The 14918-nt window shown below is 35.0% G+C and overlaps 1 protein-coding gene across 50 annotated transcripts in view; it reads left to right on the top strand.

Moving 5' to 3' along the window:
• The window catches only part of RBFOX1 (RNA binding fox-1 homolog 1), a 1146084-nt gene that overhangs the window by 1024030 nt on the left and 107136 nt on the right, over nt 1-14918 (top strand). For all 50 annotated transcript variants that reach the window (XM_048062448.2, XM_013189461.3, XM_066977847.1 and 47 more), the window contains one exon: nt 13453-13596. In XM_048062448.2, coding sequence (XP_047918405.2) covers nt 13453-13596 — 144 coding nt within the window. The remainder of the gene's footprint in view (nt 1-13452; nt 13597-14918) is intronic.

Raw genomic sequence — 14918 nt, 5'->3', positions numbered from 1 at the left:
TTGGTGCTTTGGATAGTAAAGTGTTTTTGTAAAATAAACATTTTACCTTTTGTAATGTGGGAGGTTGAGTGAAATTAATGAGAATAGTGATTTTTTTTTTTTTTAATTTGTATAATGTTGAAGTTTAAAAACAAGAGGGTCAGAGTTTTTTTCTACAGGTTTTAATCTCTGTCTCTGAAACCAAGCATTCTTAAAGTGTGTGTGTGTATATACATATATATATATATTCGTGATTACACTGGAAATTTAGCAATGTTATCAAATGCGCTTATGATTATGTATTTCTTTGTGCATAATGCCAAGTCAACGTCTACATGTACTTTTCACTAGATGAGCACAAAGAACAATGCACACTGTCTTCAGAAATGGAATATTAAAGGGATATATTGATGTGACATAAGTTGCATGCCTTGCATTATGAGATACTTAAACTATTTTTTTCATCTTTAAAACTGGTTTGAAAAAATAATCTCACCTTTCTCTCCTGAAAGTAATGGGACTCTGTTGAATTGTCATGATAAAAGGATACCAGTGATACAGTTGATAAGAAAAGTCACTGATATTTTTCCTGGTAATGTTTATCACACCATTATAAAGAAAGGAAGAAAGAAGTATGATAGTTTGTTGTTGTTGGGTTTTTTTTTTTTTTTTTTTTTTTTATGTATACACCTTTATCTAAAAAATAAAGTACAAATGTATCTATGTAGATAACTCCTTTTCAGCTGTGTTGTTTTGCTTCTGGGAAGAACATTCCAGCGCTGGGACTTCTCGGAATATAAATTTTTCAAAACCAGTATGATTAATCTGTCAATCTACTTAAGAAAACAGGAAGGATACAAGCCTATCCACATTTGTCAATACACTATTGGCAGTATATTTGGGAAACAGTATTTTCAAAAAGTCCCAAACTCAGTTTTAAATTATTCTATTTGCTCACTTTTTTAATGGAATGGTAACTTTTCAGAATCTGGACCCTTTTAAAATGGAACGTGCAATATTATCTAAGGAAAGTATGAAGATGATTTACTATGCATCTTTTTTTTTTCCAGTTCTTTGTACACGTTCTGTATGGTTACATTTCTGCTTGGGACGCATATATATTTTTTCTGCTGAACTTTTCTCGATTGCTTTTTTATCAGGTTTACAAATCAAATCAAGCAGGTATATTGCAGAGCTCTCTGATATTATTTTCTGCGCTTATAGCACAATGTATTGAATTATGCTTGCTCATGTACTGCTGCTGCTATTCTCTCCAGATTGAGAGAGAATGACTGTGGGGGCTGTAAATTCACTTGGCTTCCAGCACTACTGGTTAAATCAAGAGCCCTATTCAGGCTAGAGAAGAGACAGAGCAAGTGTTCATTACACGAATCAATTTGGTCAAAAGTACAGCACAGTGGGTACTCAACCATTGCTCACATAATATTGTCAACTTAATCAAATAATGCCTCAAAGACATTCACAAGCTCTTTCTCTCTGAGAAATAACTTGATTGGTGTAGCAGAAAAAAAAAAAAAAAGGTGGCTGTTTTGAGTATTTTTCTTCTTTTTATTTACTGACTTTTTTTACGTAAAAATCTAGAGTTTTATCCTTATGTGGATGTATATGTATACACATGAGAAAATCAGCATAGCATTACGTTTGCCACTGCTTAAGTTTTTTTAAAATAATCTATTGATTTTCTTCTTTTTCTTCATTTCCTGTAAATGTTTTATAGGTTATTTGCACTAGAACTAGGCTGTTCTTCCTCTAAACTTCAGGTGGGTTTAAAAAATATGCGAGTGATTTGTATCCGTTTATAGATTATCAAAAAAATGATCAAGATATGGTAAAACTTTTTCAAGTTATTCTAAAAAACTAGCCTGTTTTCTGTGTGACGAGGAAGAGATAGTAGTTTTAGGTCAGTTTTACTGTTGATGTTCTTTTTATTATTAAAAAGCTATGACTGAGGCCATCATTCATTCTGCAGTGACATGCAAACAGCTCTTCTGTGACAGCATTTCACTGCATTTAAAACAGAGTTTGAGGGTGAAAGATTCTGTCTACAACACCATTGCTTTCCAGAAAACAAAAAAGATTAGTCAATGAAAAGGAACAGAGGGAAAACATAACACAATTCCAGTGTAAGAAACATTATAGGACTGACTGTGTCTTCAGTAATAGATAGAAGGTTACACGGAAAGTTTGTATTTGCTGGGAAGAATAGAATTGATTTTTTTTTTTTTTTTTAACTGCTGGAATGGCGTACACAAGGCCCTCTCTGAATCCATGTCCACTAAATGTTGTGTTTTATTGCGTACAGTGCCTTTGCCAGAAGTTCCAGGGGTGGGAGATGATATTCTTGTGTCATGTCAGGAGCAGGCTGGGAAATGCATTATTAGAGCTGGATGAAAGTTTTAAGGAATATATTTTTTCCCCTAAAAAATATATTTATGAGTGAAATATATTGCAAATTTGGGCTGATAACACACAGGTCCTAGCCTTAAAAAAAAGGGGGTGATAGGCTGGGATAGTATATTTTTCCAAATAAGAATTCATTTATTTGATCCAGAAGAACATCTTGTTTATCAGTTTTCTTCACATCTGTAAATTTTTATAATTTCTGGGGAAAAGCTGGGAAGTGAAACAACAAAATATATGTACACTTTCTGAAACATTTTACAAAATGATTCTTTTCAGTTAAGTTACTATTCTTTGGCAAGTTATAATAGTTTCTTCTGACATCAGGAATTTGCAGTGTAAGTTGATATTGAGGCAGCACACTGGATCACGTTATTAGTTGAATTGGCATGATGTGAGACTTGTCGTGGCTCAGTCACCGCAACAGGAGCAACAACTCTTCAAGGAGGGGAAACAGTCTTGACAGGTGCTTCAGGAGTACAGGGAAGGCCATTTCCCACAGTAGCAGATACACCTCAAGATAAATTGTGTTAATAACCACAGATGCCTGTTGCCAGTTGTTAGAATGAGTGTTTTCAATTACTTAAGCTTCTAAAATCTTGTAACGTAACTGGCACTCCTCACTTATCATTGCATTTAAGCTCCTCAGTGAAAAGGGGAGAACTGGTAATAGTTTGATGGTAGTGGAAAAACTAGGCAGGCCATGTCCTCCTGAAATAAATAGAATGTGTTTTTAATTGAGTTTAAGAACCTGACTCAGTGTGAAGCCTTTTAAGAATTTGTGTGAAGTCTTTTCAGAATTCGACTCCAGTACAAAGTCAGTGTAAAGGTGGCTGCATGAGTTTCTGATAAAACACAAAGCCTTTCAGACTGAGGTCACTGGCTTAAATTTCATTGCTTCACTTAGTACGCACACGTCGTTGCATGGTGATTGGTGTAATGTGCATATATTAAATCCTCTAAATATAATAATCCTTATCAACTGACAGGTGAACAAGAATTTGCCTCATGATTGGCAGTTACATTGTGTCTTATAAATAAGTGCCCAGGAACATACAATGGCTCTTCCATGTTCAGAAGGGTTCCATACAAAGCAACAGATGAGCTTCACTCCCTGAACAGATTTCTGTTTTTAGAACTGACTGAGCTAAGGAGACAAAAAAAGTATTTTGGTGGAGAAACAAATTCTTTAGAAAACACTTGATTTTTTTATAACTGTCCTGGTGATGGATTTGGTTAATATATGTATATGTATATTTATATTTAAAGTATGTTATATTAAATTTAAAGCGCTTTTTAGAACACCCTCTTTTGATTTGAGTTTGCTTGCCTGTAAAAATGTTTTGGATTTTAATCTATCCTAATACCAGCCTTCCCTAGCTCACTAAAGTAAAGGGATTTAATCTGAATTTATTTGCTGTGTGTGAGTATTTGGTCTTCTACTTCTATATTCTGTATGTATAACTTTTATAATTATTCTTAAGACTAGCATATATTATGATTTTTTTTAAAATATTTTATAATTGCAAGTATGTGGTGAAATAGGAACCAGGAAGCAATGTGTGTGGTTTGGACAGAACTGGCGAGGGGTACGATAGCCCTTGGAGGCGGTATACTGAAAGACAGAGCAGAAAGAACAAATCAGTAAAAACAAATTCCTGTAAAATATGTGTACTTACTGATGATACCAAGACTCAAAGGAAATTTTTACATCCCAAGTAACTTGTATTGCTTCAGAAACAATGCTATCAAAATGCAGACTAGTGAAGGATCTTTTTTGGTGTCATTTTCCTTTTTTTTGGAGTATATTTTCAACTGACAGAATTACTAGAGATGCAGTGAAGCAACATATACAAGGCCATCTGGTTTTAGTATTACAGTATTTTTTTAAATCTCTGTTATTATCATTTATACCTTCACACATCTCTGTTAGCTGATTTAATAATTTCAGTGATAAATATTAGTATGATTCTATACCTAGGTAATATTATGAACATATCTATTTCATTTAAATTGGCTAGCTCAAGAAATAGGTATCACGATATTTGCTTCTCTGAGGGGTTAGTTATATAGCCTCGTTTTTTGTGGTAAATAGTTTTTCATCAATTTCTATGAGATGGTAACACAAAATATCATTTTTATTAAAAAAGAGATATGTATGTAGAATAAAATTGGAAAATGGCCAAGAGAGAAATCAGTCATCAAAGAGAACTATCAAAGAATAATAATTGCATGACACTGGGTCTTAAGGTATAGAAGAATATTATTCTCTGGAATGATAAATTAAAATTGACATATGAAGACACATTTCTGGTTAGAGGTGTATGCATGCTTCACATGATTTTCTCTGAATGGTGTCCTTACCTAAATTAAATTTCACCAAGATTAAACTTGTTTAGCTCATATATATTGACTGAGTTAGAAATTATTATGGAAAATTGAGCATCTCAATTCCATATGAAGTGCCTGCAAATGCAAGCAACACTCGTTAAAGGATTCAAGTTCAAGCAAATTATTTTAACATTTATGACATAATTTAACATTATGACATATGAGCTGGAACCTTGACATGTGAGCTGGAAAGTTGAATTGTGTATTAATAAATATCCACATCAAATGTTTTTTACATAAATAAGTTTTTTTTTTTTTTTTTTTTTATAAGACTTCCATTTTATATGCAATAGGATGCTGAAGTTTTCATCTCATGGTTCCCTCCAGGTATTACTCATCAATAATCTGCTAAAATATGTAACTGTTTATTAGGATTTTTAGTTAGAAATATATTCTCAGTGGAACCAGATGAAAAATGACATCTTAAAACTTCAGAGCTAAAAAATAACCTGATACAGTGCTGACTGACATGCATAGGAAAAAGTAGTAATTTTCAATGGTGCTGAGAACTACAGTTACCATTGATTACTTTTAGCACAAAGGGTTGGTACCATCTGTGCTTTCAGACCCAAGTGTATTTTACTCCTTGCTGTACCTGTTTAGAAAAACAACTTATTTTCAAATGATTTGACCTGTCGCACACTGGATTTTTTTTATATATTTATATATGTTTGACAGTTATGAAGCATGATGTGTGGTTCTAGAAATGTTTAGGAACTTCACAATCATATAAATTTGATACCTCAGGCACTACAAATGGCAGCAGTCTGTTTCAGGGGATTTACTGATGCTGTGTAAAGAGCACTGTGCTTGTTGTGTCCATGCCTACTGGTTGTGAGCACATAATGCCATTGTGACCAAGGATGTCACAATAGAAGGGCATAATGTGTAACGTAAAAAAAAAAAAAAAAAAAGGTGTCTGAATCTTGAAAATTCATAGCTGCCAAAAATATATGTCACCAAAAATAAAGTTGTTATTTTGATTAGGAAGAGCAGGCAAGAAAGGAATTTTTCCTTTGTAATTCAAGGGGGTGCCTTGTCTATGGTAAGGACTGAAGGAGACCATTAACAGCCTCAGGATAACCATTAGAGGAAAAAAGAACCTCTTGCCTGTGAAAATTTTCATAGACATCCAGGTGGTAAGATTCAGTGGATGAAACCTTGAGAGGGTAGTTGGTGGTCAAGTCCATAGTACCTGACTCATGATTAATAGGGATCTCAGGTGACTTGATGCCTTCTGTAGCCAGACTGTCAGTTGAGAATCTGCTGATGGTGAGTTTTGAGACTAAATCTACAGAAAGCAACCAGGAGGATGGTTCTTCATGAGGGGATTTGAGCCATGATGGGGAAACTGATTGTTAACGCTAGGATGCAAAGAATCTTTGAGAACTATTGTAAAAGTCAATGTTCGTGCAAAGGGTAAGAGCACCTTTCTTCTTTGCATGGTTACTCACTGTAGAAGTCAGCCTCAGCCACGTGTTTATCAAATAATTTCGCAAGTGTCAGAAAAATGTGTCCACCTCAAAGAGGAAAGAAACCAGTTAGAGAATATTCAGGTAAGATAGCTTAGGTTTTTTGATTGTTTGTTTTCCCAGTTAACTGTTTCTAATTAACTTCTAAATTTTAAATGATATTTTGGAGCCATTAATGTCTGTCTGTCTCTGTCACCTTTTGGAGAATGAGTAGAGGTATTGGAGAACTGTCACAGTAAATACAATGCTTGCTTTTAAAAAGGAGGGAAAGAGAAGTGTTGGTTATATAGACCAAAAGGATGTGCTGTCATTTGAGTTTCAATCCTTTGAAAATACTCAAAAAAGTTAATAAATGTATTTTTAACACTTGAAAGTACAAGAAGAATAGCCATCAGCATGGATTTTTTCCAAAAGATATTCTTTTATTTCTACAGTGGCCTTATGGACAAGGAAAGCCTTACATGTAACATTGAACTTTTCATAAGGCTTTGACTGTGTCATACAAGACATTATTATATACAAGCTGGGAAATACAGTAAACATACAATTGCAATAGGCCGGGTGCAAAACAAGAAAATGTATTTTACACCATCAAAAATAAGACTTATTAAGATTTTAAATAAGATTTATTAAAAGGATTTCTGCAGGGGTTTGTGGTGACTCAGGGTTATTCAATAGTTTCATTAATGCTCTGAATCATGGAGTGTATACTTATTAAATTTACAAGAATACCAAGCTGGGTAGGACTCCAAGTACATTGCAGGACAGGATTAGAATTCAAAACAATCTTGATAAATTGGAGGGATTATCTGAAAAAATAAGACACTATTCAAAAACATCAAATGTGAGGTGTTTTCACAGGAACAACAAACTACCGAGCTATGGCATGAAAAAAATCACTGGTTAGCAGTTCCATAAAAGATTATAATAGTTGCAGGTTGTATATGAATTTAAAATGTCATCCTGTTGAAAAGGAAAAAAATAAAATCAAATCAACCAACGCGCACACACAAAGAAAAGCAGGGACTACCTGGGATATATAACAGAAATATATACTGAAAATATCTGATACTACCTGTATGCTTTAAGCAGCAAAACTAATGCCTAAACTAGAATATTGTGAGTAAAATAAGGCACCTGTTGAAAGAAGGACACGGACCAGATTGAAAAAAGATGCAAAGGAGAAAAATGTGTGGTCAGAGAATTTTTGTGAATGTGGCGCCAAGGATGAAAAAAAAAACATTGCCATAGCTGTCAGGAAGAAGATGTCTCTGAGGGGAATAGTCCTAATTACTCCTCCATATGTATGGCGTATAAGAGAAGAAATAATATTTTAAAACTCCAGTAAGACAGTGGGAAAAGTGAAGCAGTGGAATAGACTCCCAAATTTGCCTGTGGAGCATCTGTCACTGGAAATCTTTAAACTGGTGGATTTGACCCCCCAGGCCTACCTAAGACATTACGGCAGATGCTAATTTTGCCTTGATGAAAGGAATGAGTAAGCGATTCCTTAAACACTTTTCTAGCACTATAGTTTTAAGGAAAAAAGACCAGATTTAAAAGCAAACAAACAAACAACAACAAGAAAAACATTGAATTTTCTTTAATACTGAATGATAGATGCTGTCTTCGTAAAATAAAGCCTGACATTATAGAAGATGTAATTCCACAGATGGCAACTGTATCTTCCTGTCACTGCTGGAGATAGAAGGCACTGGTGTTTAGTTCTGTAATTTTGACTCCAAAGACTTGTCTGAAATGAGAAATTTCTTCAGTTTTAAAATTTCCATTGACACAGATACAAATAAAATGATGAAATCATTTTACAGGATGAAATCAAGAAATTCTGGCCAGGTTTATTATTTACTCTTCCTGAAAGTTATTGGTACATTAACATCATAGCGTTATTGCTTTATTTGGAATTTTGTCTATTTAATAAATAAAAGAACATAAATAATAACTACGGCTTTACAAAAGGAAAAATGCCACTAAATGTCTCTGACCTTTATCTTTCCCAGATGATCTCTGACCACTTTTGCTCAGATAGCATTGTGGTTTTATGCATGCAGGAAGTCTGTGATTGAAAGAAACAAAATCTATGACTGTGTGATTATAATGGTGGATTTATGTTATGACCAGCAATAATAGCTCAAATGTTTTTTTACCCTATCTCAATGATGAGATGTGTTTTTGACTTTCTTCCTTGAAAGATCCATTTCAATGATGTGATTCATGTTGTCAAACAGCCTGGCATAGCTTATTGGCTATGTGGATATGTGATAAAACATTTAACTGTCTTTTAAATCATTTTTATTAAGCAAATCTGGTAATTACACTTGAGATTCAAAAACTCCTTTCTAAGCTATCTCTGTAAGATTACTGTCTAAAAAACATGTTTCTTTTGTGATGGTTTTAGAAGATCTTTAGAGAAATGGCTCTGATGCAACTGTTTAGAACCAGTGATAGGAGATAGTTCCAGTAGTAAAATGTGTTGAATAATTGGTTTATGAATTGTGGCCTCTTCGCAAAGTTAAATTCATTGCTTTTTGATATCTGAAGATGACTCTGATGCAACTTAATACTTAAAATGTGAGGTAATGTGGAAAAATCACAGACTATATTGTCTTTTGTTCAATTTCTGTTCAATGTTAAAGAATAGGCAATTTATTTATTTATTTGTTTTGCATAATGCATACTAATTTGCTTAATTGAATTAGGGAAGGTACTGAAAGAGACCAAACCCTTAATGGATCAGGACCTGCACTGATTGCATATAAGACTGCAGGGATGTAGCGAGGCTAATATCTTACATACTAATTTCAATTAATTTTTAAAGAAATATCAAACATAGGTTTTATATCTTCTAGCAATGAAAATTCTATATTGAAATGCATTATTTATGTGTAAGGTAAATTGCATTCTAGCTCTTCAAGTCCACAGGGCTTTGAAATTTTCCTTTCTGTGACTTTGCAAAATTCTGGCTGTATCCTCCGTCCTACATCTATTTACCTCCTTGGTGTTACCTGGAAATTTTCTTGTAAGTTTCATTTTTCAATTTCAATTTGCAGTTATCCTTCTCCAGATCTCCTTTGCCCATATGTACGTTTCTGGATGGTGATACGTTTTGTAAAGACACTATTGTAATATCAAGCCTTATAATACATTGTAAACATTTTAGCTATGTTAATTTTGCCACAGACCTCTTTAAAGGCATTTGCATATTTTTGATGATAGTGACTTTCTGAAGTTTCTCATTTTCATTCCTCAGTGTCCAAACTCCTCTGAGATGTTTTTCACTAGAACTCTAAATTTCAGGCTTGGGGGGGGGGGGCGCGGGAAGGCGGATTCTAACATCCATAGTTATTTTAATGTCATCTTCAAAAACCGCTCTGGCTTTTTTTTTTTCTTTTTTTTTTTTTTTATAATTTGTCTTAAACTTCTTGATACAGAAGTTGCTCTTAATGTTTTGGTATGTTAATAATGCATGGTTCAACTTTTCCACTCCTTGTTTCTCATCATTTTTATTAATATCATGAACAGAAATTACTTTTTCCAATTTGCATTTATACAGTATGCTGATTATATAATTTCTTCCCAGGGCACCCTTTGTTCCTGAAGCTGAACGTCATCTTCAGAATTCTTTAATTCTCTTCAGATTAATCTAACTGACCTTAAATTTTTCCTGAGTGTTGTATTCAACAATTTTCCAGTTCCTCACCCCCCCCCCCCAACTGAATTTCCTTCGTATTTCTCTCCTGTAAAGATGTGAAAAAGTAATCTTTGTGGCGTTTATGGATTGATCAGTTTTCTAAAATCTTAATTTTGAAATTTTACTTGGCTTTAGATATCATAGCAAGAGATTAATATGGATTTTTTTTTTCCTTTCTTAACAGCTATATTCTAGCTTTATTATTTAAATTACGAGAAATACTTAAGGATGAACTGTTTAGTTTGTTGCTGCCTGTGAGTTGAGGCAATAGCAGATCAAGACTCACAGTTAGTTTTACACTTGGATCACTTGAAAATTCTTCTTTAGTGCATGTAAAAGTTTGCATTTGTGTATCAGTAGCATCATATAGCGTGAAATGTAGACATTACTGGCGAATCAATGCTTTTGCAAAAATCACAGGGACCTCAGTTGTTGATGCCAGGGCAGTTGCAAGCCTATGTTTCCTTCAGTAAATTCTTACCACCTCTGACTCTATTCAGCAACTGGCATTTGGTAATTTGCAGAACTGCACTGTAAATTGGATCACTGCAGAAGATCCAAGATTAAATAAAGCCTCAAAATTACTTATCTGTTTATTAACTGGGATCCTTTCAGTGATTGTTTGTATATCACACCTAGTTGTCTTACTTGAAAGGAAGGGAGAGAAACTGCAGTATAATCATAGAATCATAGAATCATTATGTTTGGAAAAGACCTTCAAGATTATCTGAATCTACTGAATCTACTACCAATGTCACCCGCTAAACCATGTCCCTAAGCACCAGGTCCAACCTTTCCTTAAACACCCCCAGGGATGGTGACTCCACCACTTCCCTGGGCAACCTGTTCCAATGCCTGAGTGCTCTCTCTGAGAAGAAATGTCTCCTAATTTCAAACCTAAATCTCCCCTGGCACAACTGAGGCCATTCCCTCTAGTCCTGTCACTAGTTATCTGCGAGAAGAGGTTGACCCCCAGCTCCCCACACCTTCCTTTCAGGTAGTTGTAGAGAGCAATGAGGTATCCCTGAGCCTTTTCTTCTCCAGACTAAACAACCCCAGATCCCTCAGCTGCTCCTCACAGGACTTGTGTTCCAGGCCCTTCACCAGCTTCGTAGCCCTTCTCTGGACATGCTCCAGGGCCTCGATGTCCTTCTTGTTCTGAGGGGCCCAAAACTGAACAAGTACTCGAGGTGCGGCCTCACCAGAGCAGAGTACAGGGGGATGATCACCTCCCTGGTCCTGCTGGCTACACTATGCCTGATACAAGCCAGGATGCTGTTGGCCTTCTTGGCCACTTGGGCACGCTGCTGGCTCGTGTTCAGGTGAGCATCAATCAGCACCCCCAGATCCTTTTCCTCTGCACAGCTTTCCAGCCTCTCTGCCCCAAGCCTGTCGCACTGCATGGGGTCATTGTGGCCAAAGCGCAGGACCCGGCACTTAGCCATGTTGAATCTCATCCCATTGGCCTCTGCCCATAGACCCATCCTGTCCAGGTCCCTCTGCAGGGCCTTCCTACCCTCCAGCAGATGGACACTTTCCCCCCCAACTTGGTGTCATCTGCAAACTTGCTGAGGGTGCACTCAATTCCCTCATCCAAATAATCAATAAAATATTAAAGAGGATGGGCATCAACACCGACCCCTGGTGAACACCCCTGGTGACCAGTTGCCAGCTGGATTTCACTCCATTCACCGCTACGCTCTGGGTTCAGCCATCCAGCAAGTTTTTAACCCAGCAAAGAGGGACATTTTTGTGAAGAAAGAAAATATGCATTGAACCTCATCCTGGACTGAAGATTTTATACAATATTCTTTTGGTAAACACATAAATCAACGTTGTTGCTTGAAAAGCAGACCTGTGGTTCACTGATGGCTCATTCTTATTCTTATCATGCCCCGTTATAAGCGTAGGGGCCACGATTAGAACTGTCCCCAGTTGTCTGAGCTATTCCTGCTGCTGGCACTGAAATAGGGCAGTGATTGAGCCTGAATGAGATGACTTTAGAGAGTACTGTTCAACTCTTGATTCAAAATAAGTGATACAGGAAAATGTTTACTGGAGATGATGATGGGTGATGATGATGTTGAACTTGCTAGCATTAAGTTGATATGTACTCATTGCTGATGTAAATATTTTCTGTTTGAGTTCTTTTACTTCCTTCTTAACAGGCTTATTGGTACTAGAATTGGTAAGGTTTATTTTACTTAACCATTTTTACTTTGCTTAAACTGTTGTCCCTAAAAATAAATTTGATAATAACAGGAAATGGGAGATTTTTATTTTATTTTTTTTTAATAAAATAGAAATAGAAACTGAATTGTAACATTAGAACACAAGGGAAAAATGAATACTTGGAAGAAGAATATGGTCAGAAGGAAAAGGAAGGACAGAGAAAATAGAGTAATAGTTGTAAGATGATCCTTGTAGTTTCATCAATATATTTTATTTCCCCTATTTTTTTCTACCAGTACAAAAGAAAACTGTTGTTTTAACATACCTATACAAAACCTTGTACTAGTGAAAGAGTACTGCACACGCAGTGTCACTGTATGATATTGTAAGTCACTGTATGATATCATTAAGGAGTGCAGCCCAGAGATTTCTATAATATACTGATAGACCCATGTTGTTTAGTTTTTACATTTCAAATGAAAGAGTTTCTATTTTTTCCTAATCTCTCTAGGGTTTTATGATTTTGTTTCTAAAATTATAATGCACACAACATCTTTCAGTCATAAAATAGCATTTTAAATCTAGGGAACAGTCTCCCTGTAAGAAGTACCATCTTATGTTCGTATTCTGGTGAGAGAGAAAATCTGTAAAACTTTGTTTCTGGGTTTCACTTTCATCTTAGGCAACTTTTGCCACTAATTATACTTCTATTCTCTTTCACAACTCAAGCCCTTTTCCATAATGGTGACCATTTATATAGACAAAATGACCCTCTGGTGCCTATTACCATTGCTTATGAAATGGCAACTAGAATGTGATGTGTTACCTACCTCCTGTGTAGAAGTCCCAGTAGTCTCTGAATGAAAGTGCTAATCTTATTTGAAAGTGCATAGCATGCTACTACAAATAGTCTGTTATTTGGATATGAAGATTCAGTTTTTTCCATTTGTATACATTTTGAAGAGATTTCAACAGTCTTACAGTATAGGGAGACATATTTATTAATTATTTAGAAATAGCTTAGAAAATCAACATTGAAAATAATATCCTACCTATCCTCTGACGTATTCCAAATACGTATTAAAAATATCCCCAAAATCATGTACTATTGAGATAGATAAAGAAAGGGATTTGAATTTTGAATTTCAACTATTTCAACTTCTGTTATCCTTCAGAACCTTTGTCTGAGTGAAAATGAAAAATCATTTTCAGTAATTTTTTGAGAATTTCAGCCCGCCACTTTATTTACATTAAAAACTGTAGGAACACTTTCAGCATGCTTTACATTGTTTTCCTTTACCCTTTTAGCAGACAGAAGATGCAGCACAGACTGATGGCCAGCAACAGACACAATCTTCTGAAAACACAGAAAACAAATCACAGCCAAAACGGCTTCACGTCTCAAATATACCATTCCGATTCCGTGATCCAGATCTTAGACAAATGTTTGGTGTAAGTACTCATGCTTTATTTATGCTTTTTTATATTTTCATTGCAATAGGTACTTAATATTATAGGCAATATTGTTAGAGATCTCTCTGATTTAGATCGTTTAACCATTTTCAGTGATGATTTTCTTTCCATATATTTATAACCAAACATCTGATTTGCCAATCATAGTTGGGAAAAGAAATTCTACTGATTCTATCATATGTGATAGAGATTGGTGTAGTCTATGTATTGTGTAGTTTTACATTTCATTCAAAAAAGCTAACTATGTTGGCTTAAGATATTAAATGAGTATATATTCCTGCTGTATTCATTGGGATTTATATTCCTGTATTTATTGATTTTGGAGAGTGTGTTGTAAAATATTCAACATTTGACCTCATGAGCAAGAGAACTGAATCTATAGAAGTGAGACATGGGCTGGTTTTAAGCAAGAACTCTGGGAGTAGGAATCTTCACCTACCCCCTCATAAGTATTATAGATCTATAGGCTTCTAAATTTTTTATCGGTGTATTTCTCTAAGTCTCTCAATTTTTGCTTTTGCTCAGGCCATCAGCTACCTTCATGTGCATTGGCTGTTTCACAAGTCTCATACGTGCCATCAGTTCTAGGCTCATAACCATGGAGAGGTTAGACCTGGTTTCTTCTCCCTGCTCCAAGAACTGTTAGGTTTATTTTTGAAAACTCACTAAATACAATCTAGAAATAGTACTTGAGCAGCTATTAGAACCCAGATTTTCCTGTTCCAGGCTAGTACTCTTTAGTATTTGTGTTCCTCTTGCTTTCTTCTTTCTTACTCACTAAAATTTAGCGTCTTCTTTGTTACAGTTCATATTATATGGCATAGCATTAATACTACCTGCCACTATCCTTTTCTTGCTCTCTCATGTTCAGTTCAGACTTAAATTCTTCTAATATCTTTGTTTGTGTGTTAAGACATTTTCAGCTTTTATTTGTATGAAATGAAGAAAACATTCACTGGAAAAAAAAATAATCCTAGTATGACACTGGGTAATGTGGGTGACTGTTGCCATATATGACTTGCTGCAAGTAACCTCCCCTAAATGCAGCTTACAACTCATCAGCATATAGTAGAAGGCATAATAACCCTCTACAGAGGAAAAATGCAAATTTCTTTAAATTAAACAAACCACTTAAAATAGATGGTTTTTATTTGAAAGTACATTAAAGGAAAGTGTTTTTTAGGGATTTTAGAAATTTATAAATGAACAAAAACTACATTTCTTTTCAATATTTCTATGTCTTAGGTCTCAAAAGACTAAAACTGAAGGATGGCTGGAGATTTCCAGCTTTAGAATGACTT

The sequence above is a fragment of the Anser cygnoides genome, chromosome 15 (assembly GCF_040182565.1).
Source record: "Anser cygnoides isolate HZ-2024a breed goose chromosome 15, Taihu_goose_T2T_genome, whole genome shotgun sequence".
NCBI lineage: Eukaryota > Metazoa > Chordata > Aves > Anseriformes > Anatidae > Anser > Anser cygnoides.
Note: the sequence above shows the minus strand (reverse complement) of the source record. Positions and strands in the feature narration are given on the sequence as shown.